Source organism: Neopelma chrysocephalum, unplaced genomic scaffold, assembly GCF_003984885.1.
Source record: "Neopelma chrysocephalum unplaced genomic scaffold, ASM398488v2 Primary Assembly neopelma1_123, whole genome shotgun sequence".
NCBI lineage: Eukaryota > Metazoa > Chordata > Aves > Passeriformes > Pipridae > Neopelma > Neopelma chrysocephalum.
Window position 1 is genome coordinate 1268216 of NW_020897785.1, and position 21919 is coordinate 1290134.

Genomic DNA, 21919 nt, shown 5'->3' on the forward strand with positions numbered 1-21919 from the left:
TAGGGAGGTGGGTGTCAGTCTTTCTTCCCAGATAACAAGTGACAGGATGAGAGGAAATGGCCTTAAATTGTGCCAGGGGAGGTTTAGATGAGATCTTAGGGAAAATTTCCTCATGGAAAGGATTGGCAAGCACTGGAACAGGCTGCCCAGGGACCTGGTGGAATCACCATCCCTGGAGGTGTTCAAAAAGTGTGTGGATGTGGCACTTGAGGACGTGGTTTAGTGGTGAACATGGTAGTGGTGCTGGTTGACAGTTGGACTCAATGATCTTAGAGGTCTTTTCCAACCTTTATGATTCTATGATTCCATGTTTAGGTGAAGAGTTTAGAAGTATAAACAAGAAATTTCATCAGATTCCAACAAGGAAATGTGATTGCTTTTCTGGGTTATTAGGATTTTTTCCTCTCTTTAATTACCATGCTTTGTGGCAGAACTGACTGGTGTCACTCAACAGAAACTTCCCTCTGTAAGTTTAATGAAGGTGAAAGCCATCCCTGTACCAAAGGCCACAAGCTATTCCAAGTGCAGATTCCTCCAGAGCAATGCCACAGCTTTAAATAATATTTTACAGGTCTACAGCACGTGGTCAGTGATGAGAACAGAGATATCTCTACATTTCCCTCAATGCCCGAGGAATTATTTTGTATTAATCATTCCTGGCAGTGGGAACCAGGTCTCTGGGTGGTGGATTGCTCTGTTCACTGGAACTTTCTGTAAAAGCAGTTTATTGTGGTGAAGTTCACAGAAAAACCAGACAAGTATTGTGTCATCATGCAGGATGGACATCATAGGTGCTTTACTCCAGAAAAAGGTTTGGAGCTTTGAGTTCACAACATAAGGTCTGTCCTGCAGTTGGAGGAAGATCATTTAGATTAGATCTAAGAGGTTTTTTACGAAGAGGGTGGTGAGGCCCTGGCACAGGTTGCCCAGAGAAGCTGTGGCTGCCCCATCCCTGGAAACATTCAAAGTTGGACAAGGCTCAGAACAACCAAATCTGGTTGAAACTGTCCCTGCTCACTGCAGGGAGGTTGGACTGGATGACCTTTAAAAGGCCCCTTCCAAACCATTCCATGACTCTATTCACAGTGGCTACAAGAAGACTAGTTCACACGCAGCCCTGGGGCATCATTTCTTGTTATCCAGCTCTGTGATTCCCTGTTCTGTGTGCTATTTTCCCTATTTTCAGGCCCTTTATATTGTATAAGTAAGGGGTAGGCACTAAATAACCGCAGAGCTGCTTTCTTGCAGCACAGGACACTTGACCACACAATGAACTTCTAATTGACAATTAATACAGCTCATGTGTAATGTCCTGAAAAGGACTTCTTAAAATATCTACAATTACAAACAGCTTTTGCTGCAGAAACAGTGCTGTGGAAGGGTTTAAGTCTCCTTTTGGGGTGGTTTTTTTTTTGAGGGAGAGGTGTTGAAAGGGATTTCAAAAGAGAAGGCGTGCTGGGGAGATAAACAGCTCCGTGTCTCCGAGCAGCACAGGAAGCGAGTCGATGGTGTTGCTCCTGGGAAGCTCTTAGAAGTAATTAGTGATAAGAGTGAGCAGGAGGAAATCTGGTTGGCAGCTGCAGCACATTCAGCAGAGCCTCTGACCTTGGCCTGTAGGTGCTTTGAGGCTGCTGGGGAAAGGTTTGCTGCCAGAGCTGCTGGGTTTACCTGAATTCCCTTGGAAAAACTCAGTGAAATCTGCTGACAACCTGCAGGGTGTAACTTCTCACCACGTGGCCCAAGGCCTTGCATCCCTTCTTCAGGCACTGCTCAACATGTGATAGAAGTTTGTGATAGACTGGAGGCCTCGTGTTTGCACTTTTTAGGTGCCTCATCTAATTCCAGAGTAGCAGGAGCAATCTCCCGGCGTCTGCTGTAGGGTGGGATTTGTATCCTCTTTCCAAACACTTCTCTGCCCCAGCCGTGGGACAACGGGAGAGTTGGCAAGAGCCAGCGAGTCCCTGGCCAGGATCCAGAGCCCGGGAGGTTGGTTGGCAGGGAAGTACATGGTGGGATTTAGGCTGACACAATTTATTTGGATAAAAGGGATAACTGATGGGGTGCGGTGCGTGTTCCACCTTGCTAAATATCTGCATTCTCTTGCCAGAGCATGAAGTGATAACTTAATCCCTGATTGCTTCTTACAGCGCTGCAGGCCACAGGCTCTGGAGGAATGTTTGGCAGCCAAAAATGATGTATGGCTTCACCAACCCCAGTTTCAGTGCCTATTCCAGCCAAGTCACTTCTGAATTAATTTGTGGCCGGATTCTTTTACACTTTTTACGCTGTAGCTTCAGCATTTGGTCCCACTGGTCACACTCTTCTGCTAATGCCTGTTACTCATTCCTATTTTTTCCCCAGCATGAATAAATTACCAACAGCAATGCACAAGCCTTTAAGCAGTTGCCAGGTTGGTTTTGGGGGTGATGGGTGTTGGTACAAGTGTTTAGTGAAAGAATTTTTTGTATGTAAGAGTACATAAATACCACTTGAACAAGAAGTATCTTATTCAAAATGATCTTCCTCATTAAATAGTGGATTATCTGATTCTCCAAATGAGAGCTTTTCAGTTGGAACACAATGGGCCTGAAAGAACTGCAGTGCTTTGAAATAGTTCTGGGGTGTGTGTTGACTCAAGAATAGTTCACCAAATATTTCCTGCACTTAAAAATGACCACAGTGATTTGCTGAGGTGGGAGGCAGAAGAATAGACAAAACAGATGGGTAAGATCATGTGGCCAAAAGACGAATTTAAGAAATTTAGGGGCTACATTGAATCAGCAACACCTATTCAGGAAGAAATAACTGGACTTTTACCACCAAAAACTAAAGAAATAGATACTTCTTCAGTATGTTTTCAGTGCCTGGGGTCTCACTTTCCTTTTCACTGCAAGAATGCTATTTTTTCTGTCTTCAGAGCAAGTTCCTGACGCAGATCTGTGTGCTTTCATGCAATCTCAGGTTTAAGCAAATATTTAATTCTGCCTAGAGCACTGTGACATTTCTTCAGCGGTCCAGAGCCATTAGCAGGGCAGAGCCAGGCCATGGGAGCCGAGCTGTCATGGTGAAGGCTTGCCTGTAATTTTCATAATATGCTGTATTTTCCTTTTGCTTCTCAGCAAACAGGTCAATTATGGCTTATTTCTCATCTTCCTGCTGGGAAGGAAAAAGGGCTGATTGGAATGGGACACTGAGGATAAGGATTTCTTTTCTAGGTCAGGCAGAAGAGAGCTTGGTGCAAAAATGTTGCCCTGAAAAGCAGTTCTTTTTCTACCCTATGTTTCTTTGGGACAAAGTTTGTAGTTATTTCCTCACGCCAGGTGCTCCAGTGGTAAGATTTCAGCCCTAAGGACAGGGTTAGATGGGAAATTGGGAAGAAATCCTTCCCTGTGAGGGCACTGAGGCTCTGGCACAGCTTGCCCAGAGAAGCTGTGGCTGCTCCATCCCTGGAAGTGTCCAAGGCCGTGTTGGACAGGGCTTGGAGCAACCTGGGATAGTGGAAGGTGTCCCTGCCCATGGCAGGGGGTTGGAGTGAGACGGAATTTATGGTCTCTTCCCACACTGGATCCATGAGGACTTCTGGAGAGGAGAAGGATCCAGAGAGACCTTAGAGCCCTTTCCAGAGCCTAAAGGGGCTCCAGGAGAGCTGGAGAGGGACTTGGGACAAGGGATGGAGGGACAGGACAAGGGGGAATGGCTTTCCACTGCCAGAGGGCAGGGAGAGATGGGAGATTGGGAAGGAATTCTTGGCTGTGAGAGTAGTGAGGTCCTGGCAAAGGTTGCCCCAAGAAGCTGTGGCTGTCCCTGGATCCCTGGAAATGTCCAAGGCCAGGTTGGACAGGGCTTGGAGCACCCTGGGCTAGTGGAAGGTGTTCCTGCCCAGGGCAGGGGGTTGGAGTGAGATGATCTTTAAAGTCCCTTTCAAGCCAAATGTTTTCTAGGATTCTGTGATCTGGGCAGGTGAGGAAAGCAATCCCTTCTCAGGATTGGCAGAACCATGATCTTGCAGCTGCTGAGGGAATTGGCATAAGTAGGGTGCTGGGTAAAAAGGCTTGAAACCTTCCTGAAGGAAAAGTAATGTATTGGTGTATGCCAAAATGCTTCAAATTTCTGTTGACATTCAGCATATGGGAGATGTCATATGGATATTGAAATCACAGCATTGTAGAACTGTTTAGGTTGGAAAAGACTTTTAAAATCATTGAGTCCAACCCTTCCCCCAGCTCTGCCAAGCCCACCACTTAACCCTGTCCCTGAGCACCACATCTATGCATCTTTCAAATCCCTCCAGGGATGGTGATAAGGCTATTGATTGCTGCCTGCCTTCTTATCTTCATGTTATCAGTCAGATTGTCTTAAATGGGTAGAGGAATAAAAACAGCATTGAAAGAGTTGATTGGGGAGGAAGGGCACAGAGTCTGTGCTCCTGGGGAAGAGCAAAAAGCAGAGTGACACATTATCCTTTTTTGAGAGATATAAACACTAATTTTACTCCAGCGGAATGTTTGAGGCTTCTAATATATGTCAGGATTTTTTTGAAGTGCTTTTTTTTGAGATGCCAGTGCCTTGACAAGCTGCCATTCTTGGACTCCTTTTTTACTGGAGTGGTTCAGATGAGTTGTGCTGTTCTTTCACCCTCCCAGGCTCCTTGGCCGTTGATGGAAGGTTTGAGTTGAGAGCACACAGATATTGTGCAACAACTTCTGGGTTATCCCTGGGATCACGGAATGTGTCTGTGCTGAAGTGAGGAAATTCAGGCAGTTAATGAACTTAGGAGCCAAGACAAATGACTTTTTTATGCTAATGAGCAACCCTTCTTGCCTGCAGCTCTTATCTTCTCCCTCTTCCCTGTGCACCATTAGACCAACATCATTTGTGGTTTCCAGTGTGTGGGTGGGTTTAAATACTGTTGGAGTCCCTCATTTGGAGTTGGATCCAAAACAGGCTATGGATAGACCTACCACATAAGAATAACACTCTCCTGGTTCTGGACACACCAAAAATAGCTCAGATATATAAATTTTGGTCCCATGCATGTGCCCAGACCTTCCTTCTTCATCGACTGAAGACCCAGTGGTGCTGAAACTGCACTGAGATTCAAAGAGTGACTGGATATCCAGTGAAATTTCCAATCTCATAAATACACTGTGTATATACAAACCCCTCCCATTAGGATTGATTCCTTTACGAAATGTGGCCACAACAATGTTGTCTTTTGAACTGCAGCCACTTCAAACATTTTCTACTTGCTTTAATGCCTGGTGGATGTGTTAAAGAAGTCACAGAACTGAGTCCACGTCTCCTCAAAGAGACATCACCCTTTCCAAAGAGAAGGAGGGTGTTGTTCTTCACTTGGAGACAAGGCAGACTTGTGGAACCAAAAAAGATGGTGAAGGAAGTAATTTGACTTAATATTTAGGCCTCCAAGCTGGAAGGTGTCTCCTGAGTTGGGGTCTGTGTGATTATCTAACACAAATTGCACAGACAGTCATGAGATAAATGACTGAAAGTTCTTTAGAGATGTCAAAAAATGTCTGTTTGTAGATGTTATACTACAGAGCTTCTTCATGGTGTAAATAATTCAGTGGAAGGAGAGTAGGCAGAGAATTAGCAAGTGCTCAGAGACACTTGAGCAGAGGAGACACCTCTTCTACACACTGTGTTTAGAGGGAGTTAGTGCCTATTTAAAAGAAATAGAAAACATTACCAAAATTTTCTGAATAATCACAGTGAACCATTTGTTTCCCTGAGTTGGAGTCCTTGTAGTAATGTTTTTAACTTGTAACTTTGCTTTAAGACAAGTTGCAGCTTGTGTTGCATGAGGAATTGTCGACTTGCCTATGAAAAACCTAAAAATCCTTAAAATTCAGCATTGTAGCTGTTCTCAAATTGAGGATTCATAACACTGTTTCTGTATTAATTGCACATTAATTCACTATATTGCCTGGAACTAGGGTTAACAAAACCTTGGACTGGGAGTCTTGGATCCTCTTGGAAATGAAGTGGGGAAAGGGAAGGAGACAGACTGAAAGTTATGGACTTGGATAAGAAAATGCTTTTTAAAAACGAACATCCTCTCAAAACAACCCTCACTTCTGAGTTTAAGGTTCTGCACGTGTATGTTTTCAGGTAATAGTTTAGTAAGAAATAAAACCCAGCAATTAGATCCTAATATCACAGCCAAAAGGGTTTTCTGTGGGATTTTTTTGTGGGAGAAGGGAACTACAGAATCAGCTATTGGGTGCTGTGATGGGTGTTTGGGGTAGCTCTGATGATAATCCTGAAGAATTCAGAATAAGATGTCAAACTCTGACCTCTTGAGCTTGTTTCCTCCTTCTTACAGCCACACCATTAAGTGTTTGGGGTTTTTTTTCTAATTATAAGTATGATGACTAATTCTAATGGCCCAGATATCCTCACACAGCCACTGTTTGTACAGACTCTGTTGTGCCACTGAAAAAAAAAGCCTTGGGAAAACACAGTTTTCTTCTGTAAAATACAAATTTCTGTAAAATACTGAAAGGATCCTTACAGCTTGTAATTATATCCACATCAGAAGGCTTTTCTGCACAGTTATCCCACTAGTTATCCAACCAGGTGTGGAGGTTTTTCTCCAAAATGCTTCCCCATGATTTGGTAGCCTGAAATAGAATTCTCCTTTCTGAGTTCTCCAACTTTATATTTATCCTGTGCCTTGTGTGGGTATTTTAATAATTCCTTTTAGTGCCAACCCTTTGCTTTCTGTAGTGCCCAGTAGATAATTCTGGGATTAATCCTGTGTGACAGTGGCTCAGCTGAAGGATATCCTGGATGTGAAATGCTGTGTGTGTTGATGCTGTAGGACAAGATTATCATATATAGATTATCATATATTTTCCTGGACACCTGTATATTCCAGACACACATGTGCTGCTCCACCTGCCATTGTTTTCCATTTGGGATCTACAGGAGGAGTTAATCAGCTGCCACATCACGAGGGGGCATTTTTTCCCCCTCTCCCTCCCGTGGTTATAAAAAGGTGGCTGCATCCTCCTCTATTAAAAAATATTGCAATTAACAATAGCGATTGAAAGTTTGGGGACTGGCTGTTCACCAAACATTCTCTAGAGCACAATAGTATCCCGACATCCAAGTATTTACAAACAAAAGGATAAAGTTGTAATCCCCTTGTCATAACAGCAGCTTTATGGGATCCATGCACCGTTTGAATGTGGTCAGGCCTAAGCAGATTATTGTACCAACAATACAGAAAATTTAGCTCCCGGTACAAAATACCCCAAACCCACAAAGCTGCTGCTCAGCCCGAGTTCTTGGGGGTTTTAGGGCCTTTTTTTTGTTTTGTTTTGTTTTGTTTTGAGTGAGCTGGCAAAAATTAAGTTTTGTCAGTAGAAACTAAGTAACCGCCAACTACGCCTGGAATGCCTTGGAGCTCTGGAGGAATTTTCCAAGGAACAGTGATTACCTTTGTTCCTTTGAGCTACACAAGTTTAGGCTTTGAACTGTGCATGCTTTTTCACATGCTGCCTTTTTTTTTTTTTTAATGTATTTTGGGATTTTGTTTTAAAGAGGCTGTTTCTGATTGCAAAAAATCTCATGCTCAAATAGGGCATTTGTTTTTTTTCCCAGAGAACTCAGTACGGCTGTGGAAGTAAAATTGAGACTCCCTAAGAATAGTATTAATTGGAGGATATCCTCCAAAATTGGAGTCTGGTGGGACTCAGCATTTTGCTACCACTTGGCCTAGGTGTAAAAATGGGGAAAGAGCATTTATAAACTGTTAAACCCAATACCCTGAAGCACTTTACAGTCTGAAATGTTCTGGGAAAATGGATTTCTAGAAGCTTGAAGTGATCGAACTTGATTTAGTTGACTTTTCCTCTCATTGTACACCTGGCAGCAGCAAAATGTGGTGCAAGTTGTATCTGTCTGATATGCAGAAAGAGAGGAAAGAGCTTCTCAATTAATTCTACTATTCCTTATCAGCTGTCAAACCACTGTCTTTTAATTATGTCTGTGTTCGTAAAATAATGAAATTTATTGTCTACATTTTATTTCACTGTTGGCTGGCTTTTTTTTTTTAATGCCAGGCAAGAAATTCTGCAGCTGAAATTTAAACAATAAAACTCTGACCATTGCAGTGGCTTTTCTAACTGCTGGGTCTTCGAAATACCTTATTCTGGATTCTTTATTCATACAGAATAAAACCGTAACACGAACTGCTAATTAAAGGATCTGCTTCAGCAAAATAACTGGGCTCCCAAACTTCAGACAAATGCAGGATCTTCCTGGTGGTTTTTTGCGTGCCTGAAGTTGTTGGCCTTGAGACTTGCTGGTGCCAGAGCTCTTCAGTAATTCCTGCTGCACTTACCAGCTTCTCCAGCCTTGGAAGCTCCTGTAGTACGGTGGAGGTTGGAACAAGATGACTTTTAAGGTCCCTTCCAGTCTGTGATTCCATGAAAACAGTGTACAGGAGCCACAAAAGCAGTGAAACATTATGGTTTTCCATGCAGGTACTATTTTGGGCCGTACTTAGCCAGGGAAAGGAAGGAAGGAAGGAAGGAGAGATCTGTGGGAACAACTAACTCTGCCCAGCGTAGCAGCAGTTCTTTGCTTTCAGGGAATATCTGATATATGATAAAGTTGTGTGTGTCAGAACCTGGTGTAGTTATTCTACTCCTATCTGCAACATATAATTCATAAAATCCCAGAATTCCTGAATGGCTGAGGTCGGAAGGGACCTCTGGAGACCATGGGACATTTGTCCTTTAGGTGCTGCACTGGAGTTTTTCCTTTGATTTGATACCACAAGCAAATCTGAGGCTGCTTTTCCTTTTGTGTTGTAATTCCCTTGGGCACTTAGGTGCAGTTGCAACATGGCACTTGCCTTCCAAATTCCCCTGGAAGCACGGAGCAGGCATCATGGGTTGTGAGTGTTATAACAGGATCTGTGGGGTATGAACAGTCCCCCTGATCCTGGATTTAAAACTATCAGAAGTGCAGTGGTTTGGACTATATCTGTGCAAACTTCAAAAGAGTGAACTTCCTACAAAGTGGAGCTGTTCCTGAATCTGAAGGGTAAATTAATGTGACACAGGATGCCAACTTTACTTTAAATAAAATGTGTGTGAATATGAGTTGATTTAAGGCAAACTAACTCAGCTGGGAGCAGAAAGATGTGGCTTTATGGAGTGATCTCTGGGAGACACCAACACCTTTCCCTGCTGAGCCCCAAGGAGTTTTTGCCCCTCAGTATGTTTTTCTAGTTGTATTTTTAGCTACCTTCTAGAGTTTTTGCCAAGCAGCTCCTGCTGAAGGGCATAAAATAGCACTAATTACACTGGAATTTGATATGCTTGTTTTTGCAATGGTTATGGAAGATTGAAAGTGGAAAGCAATAAGAATTTTTGGAGATTTGCTGAGATTTTCATAGTTGGAATTGTTCCCTCTCTCTTTTTTTTTTTTAACCTTCAAATTCATATTATATTTTGCTATTCCAGAACCTTCTGAAAATGACAAAAGGTTATGTTTCAGCCCCATAAATCCATCATAGCCTTGTGCCACTGGGCAGTATCAGACAAATGTATAGTTTGGATGTTGTTGCAGTCGCTGTTGGCACAGGAAATGTTCTTTTTCAACAAAATACAGAGGAGAAAACCCATGCCCGGCGTGTCAGCTCATGTCCTACAGCCTCTGTGCCTCTTTTCCCTGCTTCCTGCCTTGCCACCTCCCACCTTTCTCCTCCCTTTGCCCCATCTGCCCGTTTCTGATTTAGACAAGAAGGGAGATGTGCTGTGACTGATTTAGAGCATGTGCTGATTTGCCAGCTGGCTGCTATCTGGGAGCTGTGGGGTCAGCCAGACAGAAGAGATAAGGGCTGAGCTGTCCTTGTCTCTTCCCAGGCTTGGTTCACCTCTGCTCATCTGCTGGAGTGTTTTCCCCATGAGATTTGCAAAATCTCAGATGTACTTAAGCTCATTATACCTTCCTTCCCCTTTTGAACAGGGAAAAACTGATCTGGTGTTTTATTAAAATGCCACTAATCACTGTTATTGAACAGAGGAGTTTTATTGTGTTTGAATATATAATTTAATTATTCTCTTCTTTAAAGAAACAGAAGCATATTGCACATACACTGATGGTCTCAGCTGGGACCTACTCTCATTTTATCCATCTTTTTATACTGTGCCTGAGATTTGTGGGGCCACCAGCATGTGATCAAAAAGCTTGACCTGGACACATTTACATGGTATAAGAGGTAGTTTAAAAAGAAATGGTTACTCAGACTTCAATTCAGTCTCAAAACAGCAGATATATTCATGGAATCACAGAAGGGTTTGAGTTGGAAGGGACCTTAAAGACCAAAAATAAAATAGTGTTAAATGGAGGTGATTGTTTTAGAGTGTTCTTTCTCCCTTTTTAATTTTAGAATCAAATCAGATACATTAGACTCCCCCTGCTTCTGTTTGACATTGAGCTGAGAAGAGATAAAAGAGGGGAGCTGGCAAAAGAGAGTCCTGTCAGTCTGGATCCAGGTGAAAACAAGTAGCTGAAAACATCTCAGTGACATCCTTCAGTAGCTAAAAGATAAGTTTTCCCTTCCTGTCCTGGCTGTTTCTGCCGCAGCCGAGATAGATGTGAATTGTTGGCTGTCAGCCAAGGAGCCACAGCCAGTCCTGCCTGTCCCTCGGAATGGCAGCATCCTTGGAGACCATCACAGTCCTGATGTGCTCCTTTTCCCTCCCTGCCCTGCAGACACTGGTTTGGACATGGCTCTGGTGTGAGCAGTTTGCAGGGACACAACTGTAGTGACCTTTGCTGCTTTAGAACTACTCATGGTTCTTTACTATTCATTACAAGCTGTCAGTGTTGGGATTCTCTGGGGTTTCTTGGCCTTATCCGTAGGAAATCATGGAATCACAGAATGCTTTGAGTTGGAAAGGGCCTGAAAGATCATCTCATTCCAACCCCCTGCCATAGGCAGGGACACCTTCCACTATCCCAGGTTGCTCCAAGCCCCGTCCAACTTTTCCTTGAACACTTCCAGGGATGGGGCAACCACAGCTTCTCTGGGCAACCTGTGCCAGGGCCTCCCCATCCTCACAGCCAGGAATTTATTCCATATATCTAACCTAACTTTCCCCTCTTCCATTTGAACCCGTTACTCCTTGTCCTCTCATTACAGTTCCTGACAAAGGGTCCCTCTCTGGCTTCCCTTGAGGGCCCTTCAGATTCTGGAAAGTTGCTCTGAGGTGTCCACACAACCTTCTCTTCTCCAGGCTGAACAGCCCCAACTTTCTCAGCCTGTCTCCACAGGGGAGGTGCCCCAGTCCTCTTATCAACTTCGTGGCCTCCTCTGGACTTGCTCCAACAGTTCCATGTCCTTCTTATGTCGGGGGCACCAGAACCGTACACAGGACTCCAGGTGGGGTCTTACAAGAGCAGAGTAGGGGGGAAGAATCACCTCCTTGTTCTTTGCAAGCATTGCTGTTATCCATGTTTTTTGTAGGAGACACTTCCCTGCTCTGTAGGTGATGCTGTTCTTAGTCTTTACCTTTTCATCACCCGTGGGATGGACTGTGGTGATGCACTTGGGCACAAACACCCAGCACTCCCAGTGTGTCTTTGTAGCTAAAGAGCCTGCTGTGGGTGCCCTATTTCCCTATCTGTTCATTTCCCAAGGGATTTAGGATCAGGCTGGAAATCTTTTCATGGGTTTGTGGGCCCAGCACGCAGCTGCACCGTTAATGGGTTGGTGTGTGCACAGCACAATGCTGTGCCATGCAGGCTGCACCCTTAATGCTTTCCTTGGGGAAACATTTGTCCCATTTATTCTCTTCATGGTCAAAAGTGCACGGAACAGAGCCCTGTGTAGCTGTGCTGTATCCTAAATTCTGTACACTGGGTTTCTTAGGGCTCACGTTTGGATTAAGCAAGACCAGAGACGTGGTTTTATGTGTTTGTGCAGCTCTAGAGAAAATGAGATACTTAGTTCAGACTAAACGCCTTAAATTAAGCTCAATGATACATAACCCAGCATAATCCATCCTCTTAAAACTGGATATGTGATAGAACTTCTCAGATTAGATCCTTATTGCTGTTTTAACCCAAATACTCAATAATACATCCCCTACTGAGGGCTGGAAAGATCAACTGCATTGTCACAATATAATCCTGCCTTGGAATTGGGCTGAGGAATGTGAGCACAGCTGCTTGAATGAAAAGCAGTCATATCTCTGAGTGCTAAACTCAAACTCTGAATCCAGGCTTGTTATTCTCTTTATTTTACAACAATAATGTTCGTCCTGTAGGCATAGGAACTAACTTTCCCTGTCAGCAGGAGCTCCCCAAAAAGCCACTTAGCAGTTTCCAGCACAGTCCTTCAGCAAAATGCTCTGTGGAGCACAGAAAGCCACGAAAATGCTCTTGTGTCTCTCATAGAAGAATCCAGAAGGGCTCTCTGGTGTCTCCTGTGTCTGGATCAAAGCCCTGGTGGAGGAGATTCCCTCAATACACCTCCTTATCTACGTCCCACCCAGGAGCATCTGCAACAGTCCACACCAAACGTGCTGCCAAGGACCTTGGGAGAGCTTTTATTCCAACTGATCCAGATGGCAGGGGAAAAGGGGACATGTTGTTCTTGCTGACATGAATGACCCTGTGACATGGGGTGACCTTGACTTAAATAATCATCCTGCAGAGCAGGTCATGCCGACGGCTCTCCAAAGTCACCATCATTCCTGGTCTGTCACACACATAACACACAGTAGATCCAGGCATGAGTAAAGAGAGGTGATGGGCTCAATAAATAATTATTTTTGAGGGGCAATGACGAAATTACTATTTTTAAGCTCATTTCTCAACCCATATGAGCAGCAAGACTTCTGAGAGTAATCTTGTATGGCTCCCACGTCTTTCTCCTGCTCCGTTCAAAAGGAATCAGTGTTGCTTGTCACAAGACTTTACTCGTTACTGATGTCAAGAGTTTCCTAATGTCACGTGGAAGGTCCAGGACAAGGAAAATATCAGTGGTTTGTTGTATGTTTACTGCTTTTTTTCCAGTCTCTGACGTGCATAACCTGGATCGGGGCACTGACTGATGCTGTGCTGTTATTTGAAAGGTCACTCCAGTGATTTTGTATTCGTTGTTCAAAAACAAACAAAAACCCCCAAACTTTTAAATTCTGCACAGAACAGATGAGAGGAATTGCTGTTCTCTGCTCATTCTTTTAGGGAAGCAAATGTTTGCTCTGCTGTCTGAGCAACTGTGAGAGAGCTGAGCTGGGCAAGCCCAAGGGTTGGACTCTGAAATTTCCTCTTGAATAACACTCCTGAAGTTCCTGTTCAAGTGGTTTTGGAAATTTTTATGTTGCATGGGTACTTTGTTTTTTTAAGAGGCAGTGACACTCAGAGAGAGAGAGAGAGCTGTCACAACAAAAATAAACCTGTGAGAGAACAGGGAAGAGGTGGTGGCAGCATGAGGAAAATCAGTTGGTTTGAATTTAAAGCCAACTTAGAGCAGGATCTCAAATCTTGCTCCTAAAAAGGTTTGTGAAATGACTTGGGATCTGTAAGCAAGGAGAGATCTGAGGAGAAAAATGAACTTTTAAAATGCAGCATTTTAGTGATTAATGAAAACATAATTAAGTTAAAATCACAACTAACAGACCTTGTTTCTGTTTTTTCTTTTTCTTTTCTTCCCCTGACCTTGTACCAAATCCTTTCTGCTCCTGATGCATTGGGGAACAGTAGGAGCCACCCAAAGGTAAGGGCTTTTATTGCAGGTTGTATCAGTGTGTGAAAATTGTCCTATCACTTTATTTATTCTTGGGTTATCCAAATATTAAAAGCATTTTGAAAACCAGCTCTGCCATTGATCAGCTGTTGAGTAAGAAACTTGAAGCATCTCCTTGCTGCAGAAAAGCTCTGAACAGCCTGTGCCAAAAAATGAGTCAGAGGAACAAATGAGAACATCCACACTCAGCATTGCAGGCTGTGAATGGAAGATACTTGTTCTTTGTGGGCTTTTAGAAGCATTTTTTGGTGTTTGTGTTAAAGCAAACTCGTTTTTTTTTCTTACGATCCCATCACTTGTATTTGGTTTGAAGACGTCTCTCCCTGCCCTGGCATATCAGGGTTCACTTTATTCATGTGGTCATGTAGCCAAGGATGTTTTACTAAATGTTCTGAAGACATAAAATGTTTAAATAATACATTTATTTGTAAAATAAATTCAAAGTTAAAAAAAAAAACACCTTCCTTTTAAATAAACGAGCTGTTGTCTCCTCAGTTAGAGGATATAAAATAACCACTTTTATCTCTTTGTGCTTGGACATCGTGTAGTATGGGGAAAAAAATGTATTTTTGAAGATAAGTTATTTAAATTTCAAGGATTTTGCTACAGTAAGCATTTTCATAAATGTGGGTTGCAATGCAGGACATCCAAAGGGGAAAGAGCAGCTTCCACTGAGCTTAGAGGGGAAATCCACAGCCAAAGAACCCCACATTTCACTTCCCTTTTCCTGCATCCTACAGAGTAAATTTTGCCTGTGTGAATGTAGGTCAGACATAACCCTAATTAATTTTTTTCCCTTGCAAATGCATACCCAGAGGAGCTGTTTTGACAAACATCTGTCCCAAAATATGCATTGTCTTATTTCAGGTCAGCTTTTAGGATGAAAGGTGCCTGTGGACCTTTTTGATGGATTTACCACAAAATCAAAACTTTCCTGTTGAAGGAGATTATAGTGCTACTCCTCTCATGATAAAACTAATTTGTTTTATATTATTCTTTACAAATATTAGGCTGTGATGACTGCTTTGGTATGTCATGGTATATGAACAAATACACGCTCCTCTTGTATTGGGAAGAGGTTGCAACCCTAAGGCTTGTTTTTAATTTATGCAGACAAGAGACACGGGGAGATGGGAGGCAGAAACAGCTTGAGGACATCTGTCAGTTTGCAAAATAGAAACTCTTGTGAAAAATGAATTGCAAGGATGGGTTTAAAGGGAGATACTCAGTGCTCCTTGACATCCACTCGGTTGGCACATGGAGAGCTTTTGGAGAGCAGGGAATGGGATTGGCACAGAAAGGCAGAAACACAAACAAGGAGCAAGTAGAAGCACACAGGAAGATGAAGTGTTTGTTTAGGCTTCAAGAAAATGAGTAATTCTGTGGGAATGTGTATTATGTTCAGAATGTCAAAATTTGGATAATGTGTTTGATTTGGCAGCAGATTTTATGAGGTGTCCTGGTTGTCTCCCTACAGGTGTTTGCTTATGATCACTGCTTTTGGTCTATGGATGAATCTGTCAAAGAAAAATATGCAGGTAATATTTATTGTGGCTTCTTGTCTCCAAGTGGGAATGATCTGATTAAAATAGAGTCTTTGCTACAGGGCACAGGCCATATGGAAAAGATGCTGTCCCCTATATGACTGTTTATTGTCAAAAGGAAAAGGGAAATCTTCAATCACTTCTGTTTCTGACAACAGCAATGGGCACTGCCACCCATTTGCAGTGTAGGGAATGGAGAAATCCATCACCTTGATGGGTTACTCATATTTACAACTTTATTTGAAGTACTTTTCCAAGTCCATCGTTGTAAAAGCATCAAAACCATTTATTTTCAATACTTGAGGAGCATTGCTATGTGTAGTTTCAGGTTTCACAGTGCTGATGGGAGTTTGGCATCACAGTACAACTTAATAATGCAATATTAATAAAAGCCTAATTTAATATAGACAATGTGAATTCAGATGCTCAGGTGAGAATGTGCAGTGTATTTAATGAAAAGTTTTCTATATATTATTATAACTCCTTTTGGCAAATAATTATGGTAAATTATGACATATATTTAGACTTAACACTCTTGTCATCTATTCCTTTCACACGTGTTATCTTTTAAAATTTGGGAACAGTTGAGCTTTTTACTTTTTATTTTCAAAAAAATCACAAGAAAAATCAAAGGAGCATCCACTTCTTGATTTTTATTTCTTTAACAAATAGCTAATGAACAATAATTAATCAAGGAACTGAGAAAAATGTGACACTTGCAACCATACATAGGCAGGTATATATTTTGTTTCTCAAACTGGTGGAGGTGCCTATATAACTTATATTATGGTCTGTTATACAGTGGAAGGGTTTGGTCCAAAACCATGTCACTGTGCTTAGCTTGGCCCAGCTATTAGTGAACTTTATGGGGAATTTAGCATGGACTTGGATATAAAGATATGAACTTCAATAAGAAAAAAGGAAGAGCTTAAAGGAACATTAAATTATTTGAGAGGACTTTCAGTCTATAAATTTCTGCCATGTCTTGTTCCTCTGCTTATAAAAGAAATTCTCAAAATAGAGATTTTTTTTTTTTTAAATAGATACTACTCAAACATTTTAAGCCTTTCTTCCTCTGCGTGGAAAAAGATCTGAAAAGCTCAAATTTGCATTACAAAAGAAGTGATACACCCTATATTTTGCTGATGCATATCCTGTACTTGTCCGTATCTTCCACATAGTTGTGATTTCTTCTCTGCAAAAATCTCCTCATAGTATTATTTAATATCTTATACAGTAAAATTATCCTGTGCTCTACTCATTCCCTTAGAATAAAATCAACTGACTGTCATTAAAATGTACAGGTAGAGTATATTTTGAGGGGGTGTCATTCACAAGTGGATTAAATTCTGCAGGTGGCAGCAGATTCTCTGCTGATAAAACTTTGGAGTGTAACATCAATAGGGTGTTGCTTTTAACACATACAGGTATGTGCATGATAATTTCAGATTTTTACAGAAGCATCTTGTGGTGCTGATGGACTTGCTCCTGTCCAGGGAGCAAACACTGGATGTTATTTAGGCAACAAAAGCAGGAAAACACCAACTGCTTTAACGTAATCTTTGAAGATTCCAAACCAAGGGACAAATATCTCTTGCTGTGTTACAATGTTCGCCCTTGTGTTTTATTTTTTAGGTCAAGATGTTGTTTTCAAGTGCCTTGGGGAGAATATTCTTCAGAATGCCTTTGAAGGCTACAATGCTTGTATCTTTGCCTACGGGCAAACGGGTAAGTCCCAGATAAGCAAAAATATTCTTCCCTCAAAAGGTGTTACTGTCCTGGAGACTCTTTTCGTGCCTGTTGTGACATTGTTCCAGGAGAAATGCTTTCTAATGTAGATAAGAAATGTTTTTCTCTCCTCTAACATCAGATATGAGGTGAGCAGGATAAGAAATAAGATTTTGTTTTCCTGGCTACCCTTATTTCTCACAGTTTAGATTATGATCTTTGGAATGACCTGGTTGTCCTTGAGTTCGGAGCATCGCTCAGATTTTCTGCCTCTGCAGTTGGAATGATCTTGAATTGTCATTTTAAATGTGATATTTAAAGAGTAACATGAAGAGTTTTCTCACTGTGGCCCATCAGTGGATGTTAGTGGGGTGTGATTTACTTTATCTGCCTGAAAAAGTCTTCTCCAGCAGTCGGAACTAAATTTCTCGTTTTCCTTTTAATTAAATAGCCTTTAGCTCAGTGGTGTTCTGGTTACTTTAAAGTAGAAAACTGAACAAATAATCTTTCACTGAATTATATTAATTAACTTTTTAACCTCTTCTATTTCCTATCAATATTCTGCCCAGCAAGAACCCTTGTTGCATGTACACTAATCATAGATTCCCTCACACAGGATCTGGAAAATCATACACAATGATGGGGACTGCTGACCAGCCTGGATTAATCCCTAAACTTTGCAGTGGACTCTTTGAAAGAGCGCAGAAGGAGGAAAATGAAGAGCAGAGTTTCAAAGTGGAAGTGTCCTACATGGAGATATACAATGAGAAAGTCAGAGATCTCCTTGACCCAAAAGGGTAAGTAACCTGTGTGTGATCAGCACTGTAGAATGTTGTCCCACTCTCTCTTTCCATAACCAGTTTGCCTTAATGGATCCCATCCAAGGCATTTGCTGCTTCCTGGTTTCAGCATCCTCTCATTTTAAATCAAAATAAAGTAGCAGGGCTAAAAGCTTGGAGTAAATTTGCCCTAATGCCACCTTTTATGGAGTGACAAAACTGTCTGTGCCAGCTTTTTACATGTAGACATAAGGCTTTTTTGTTTGCATTATAGTCCATGTTCTGTGCTTTATTACAGTATCTGTGAGACCATCCTGTTTGAGATCTGTCAGTGAGAATTGACTTTGTGTAAATGTTGTCTCAAGTCAGTCGTGTGCTTATAAATACCTTTTTTTTCCCCAACCAGAAGCCGTCAGTCATTAAAGGTTAGAGAACACAGTGTTTATGGCCCTTACGTAGATGGCCTATCCAAACTAGCTGTTGCTAGCTACAAGGTAAGGATCAATTTTATGAAAGGCTTGTGTTGACATCCTGAACACCAGGGTACTGTCCCCTAAGCAGGACAGAACTGTTAAGCTGCTCCTCATCACTGTGGATTTTAGAGCAAGAGAGCTGAGGATTGTCGTGTTGTGATCCCTGGGGAGAACAGGGTTAAGAGCAGAAACTCACTTCATCCTGTACTATTCAATAATTCTGGAAGTAGTTCAGCTATTTAATGAAACACATTTCCTCCCAGACTTAAGATGAGTGTATGCTGTCATGAGAAAGTGTTCTGTGATTAATTACAGAGCCAGGATTTAGCAGAGACAGGATCTCAGTACCCACTGTGTCACTTTTTGGCTGTCATGCTCTAGTCTAATAATTTCCCCTCCCAGTAGCACACAGTGGAATTATAAACTAATGGTTGTTTACAAAGCAAATATTTGAGAACATCACACCGAACTTGCTTGCTGGATAGTAAATGTTTATATATGCATTCAAAAAATGCCCTATTTTTTAAGAAGCATCAGTGTACTGTGGGAAAAATAGATAAATAAGGGATGCAGTTCTGTCATGAAATTAAATCGTCACCAAAACGTGAAAATGGTGCAATCCCTCCTATTGCAGTTTCTCCAGGTGTTCATTTACCACTCCTTGGTGGTTTCTGCTAAATCAAGACACATTTCATGCTTTGCCTTTCCATGTTGCCCAGCAGCTTTGTGTAATCCAGCATTTGGAGTCAAAATGGTCTGTGGTGGTCTGTTGTTTGACTGTTTTTTGAGTTGTTTTAGCATCACCCAGGCAGAGATGCAGAAACAAAAGTTAAGCCCAAGACTGAAGTTTTAACTGTAAAACCCTGAAGGAGGGGCCTGCACCTTCCTCAAGTATCACAGCTTAACATATCTAAAAACTTTATAACTTTTAAAACTTGGAGGAATATAATGACCTGTTCAGCCTGGTTCTGTTTTATAAACCTTTGAGCCTCCTTTCAGTATTCCAGATTCCAAGAACACGTGTCTGACAACTGAGGCTAAAGTGTTACAGAGTTCAAATGTGGATTGCTGTTTCCTCACTCCTTTCTTTGGTTTTGAGTATTTCTGTCTGCAGGCAGGTGCATAATTTTGATGATAATTTAATATCTATGTCGGGGAGTGTCACGACTCTGTAATTTCTAGGCTTTAAAGGAGAGATCACAACATTTTACCCCTCACGTTTTATGAATAAACAGTGGGAAACTTATGAGAAAATGCTGTATTTTACCAAAATGAGATTATTTTTGTGGATAATTGAGAAGAATGTTAATGCAGATATTCTCCTGGCTGTGAAAATTGTCTCTAGGACATCGAGTCCTTGATGTCTGAGGGCAACAAATCCCGAACAGTGGCTGCAACCAACATGAACGAGGAGAGCAGTCGGTCCCACGCAGTGTTCAAGATTATCCTCACCCACACGCTCTATGACGTACAATCAGGGGTAAGAAAAACAACTTACAAGGTCCAAATGTCAAGCATGGATATGTTTCTTTAATGTGTTTCATAGAAAAGAAACACTTCCTTTTAGGAAGCAGTGTGTAGGACATATTAAAGACAGAATGTGTGGATGAAAAAATAGAAGAACACCTGAGTGTCCCTCAGGTTATTTCATGCAAATATATATAAATCATCAATTTTCTAAATAGAAAAAAAATTACTGATTTCAAACATTTTGCATTGTGTGCCATTAATATTTTATGTGTATATATTAAATATCTAAAAGACATTTAAATGTGAGAATATTTTTCTTTATGTTTCCTTATAAAAAAATATGCCTCGGAGGGGCGTGTGAAATACATAATGTCAATATTATTTAGTCCCTCACAGAACATGCTGATAAAATTCAATTGAAATAAGTATCTTTAAACTTTGTTGATAGATTCTGTTCTTGGGCAATTCTTTAATACTTTCAAAGCCTTGGAGAAAATTTGAGTGTCCATGGAGCAAATCTAAGAGATGTATGTGCCTGAATATTGAATATATTGGAAAAAGATAATGAGCATTTGGACTTTTTTCCTCCTTGTTTCTCAGTTTCCACTGATCTTCTTATCCACATCATTTCCCTCGTTCTTTATTTGGATTTTTTTTCCCCCTTTGCACTTCAAATCAGCATCATACAGTGCTGAACTCCTGGATTTTCCAAAGTTTCTCACTCCACCTTTGCTGTGGCTGTGCTGCAGGCTCATCACACTTAGTTTTTGGGTGGTCCTGCTCAGCCTGGATGCAAGGTGGTTGTCCTGGCTGTCCATCTTTTCTGCATCTTCCAGTGACCACTGTGTGAGCTTCTGGGACAGATTTCTCTGTTTTCCCACCTGCTGGTCCTTTCAGCCCTGGAAATGACACATTTCCCTATGGCTTGATGATCACACCATATTTTGAGAGGCTCAGGGTAACATTTTTGAAAGCACATTGATTCTGATTATCCCATTCATTTAAGGGAACGTCGCGCTTTGTGATACTGAGATGCTGAAGTTGCAGATGCTGCAGAAGAACATGATGTGAGCAAGCTGTTCTCAAAGGCAGTTGGCTCTTCAGATTGACGTAGGAAATTCATGGAGTGTTTCACAGTGTCATTTTGGGTCAAATGAGATAAAAGGATTTGTAACAAAATCTGTATTACAGGTTTAAATACTCTCATAGCTTGGATTGCGTTCCAGGAGGCTGAGAAGGATATAAGAGACTTTGCAATTGTAATAATTTTCATAAATTATTGCTGCTTGTCGTGGTCATTCTTAGTCTCTGGAAAACAGAAGAAAACTGGTATAAAATCTGAGATTTTTAGGAGGCTGTTTTCAAGGTGGGATTGTAAACCCCACGTCCCTGGTTATGACTCCTTTCTCTGTAGTAACTCTGCGTTTTTCATGGTTTAACACTTCACTAATGTGCCCTGTGTACCTGTCCTCTGGAGATTTCTGAGATGTTTTGAAGATATTGGTGTCCCAGACTTTGCTTCAGATCATTCAGTGGTTTCTGAAGCAGCAGGTGGTGAGTTAGCACAGGCCACTGTTCAAGCCCAACAGTTCTCAAAGGTGTTGGAACAAGAGTCTACACCAAAAAATGAAGCTTGATTCTTGTTGGAGAATACATCAAACTATGTGACTTAAAATAAGTAAACTAACAGTGGCTGTTCTCTGGTTCCTTCCCCAGACATCAGGTGAGAAGGTGGGCAAGCTGAGCCTGGTGGACTTAGCAGGGAGTGAAAGGGCAACTAAGACTGGTGCTGCAGGGGACAGGCTGAAAGAAGGAAGCAACATTAACAAGTAAGGCTTTGAGATTATTTATTTTCCTTTTTTATCAGTACAATCATGGCTGCTAAATACAGCCTACTTGGAAAATAGGCTAAAGTCAAAATAAGCTCTTGTAGTCAGTTTTCTTTCTTTTTCTTCCTTCCTTTCCTTCTTTCTTTCTTTCCTTCTTTCTTTCTTTTTCCTTCTCTCTTTCTTTCCTCCTTTCTTTCTTCCTTTCTTCCTTTCTTCCTTTCTCTCTTTCTCTCTTTCTCTCTTTCTCTCTTTCTCTCTTTCTCTCTTTCTCTCTTTCTCTCTTTCTCTCTTTCTCTCTTTCTCT

General features: G+C 41.5%; 1 protein-coding gene across 1 annotated transcript in view; it reads left to right on the forward strand.

Annotated features, from left to right (window-relative positions):
• Window positions 1-21919, forward strand: part of KIF13B (kinesin family member 13B) — a 128412-nt gene that overhangs the window by 35718 nt on the left and 70775 nt on the right. Inside the window, 7 exon segments of the mRNA XM_027697776.1 lie at window positions 13747-13762; window positions 15270-15330; window positions 16972-17064; window positions 17681-17861; window positions 18250-18337; window positions 19662-19796; window positions 21503-21615. Coding sequence (XP_027553577.1) covers window positions 13747-13762; window positions 15270-15330; window positions 16972-17064; window positions 17681-17861; window positions 18250-18337; window positions 19662-19796; window positions 21503-21615 — 687 coding nt within the window.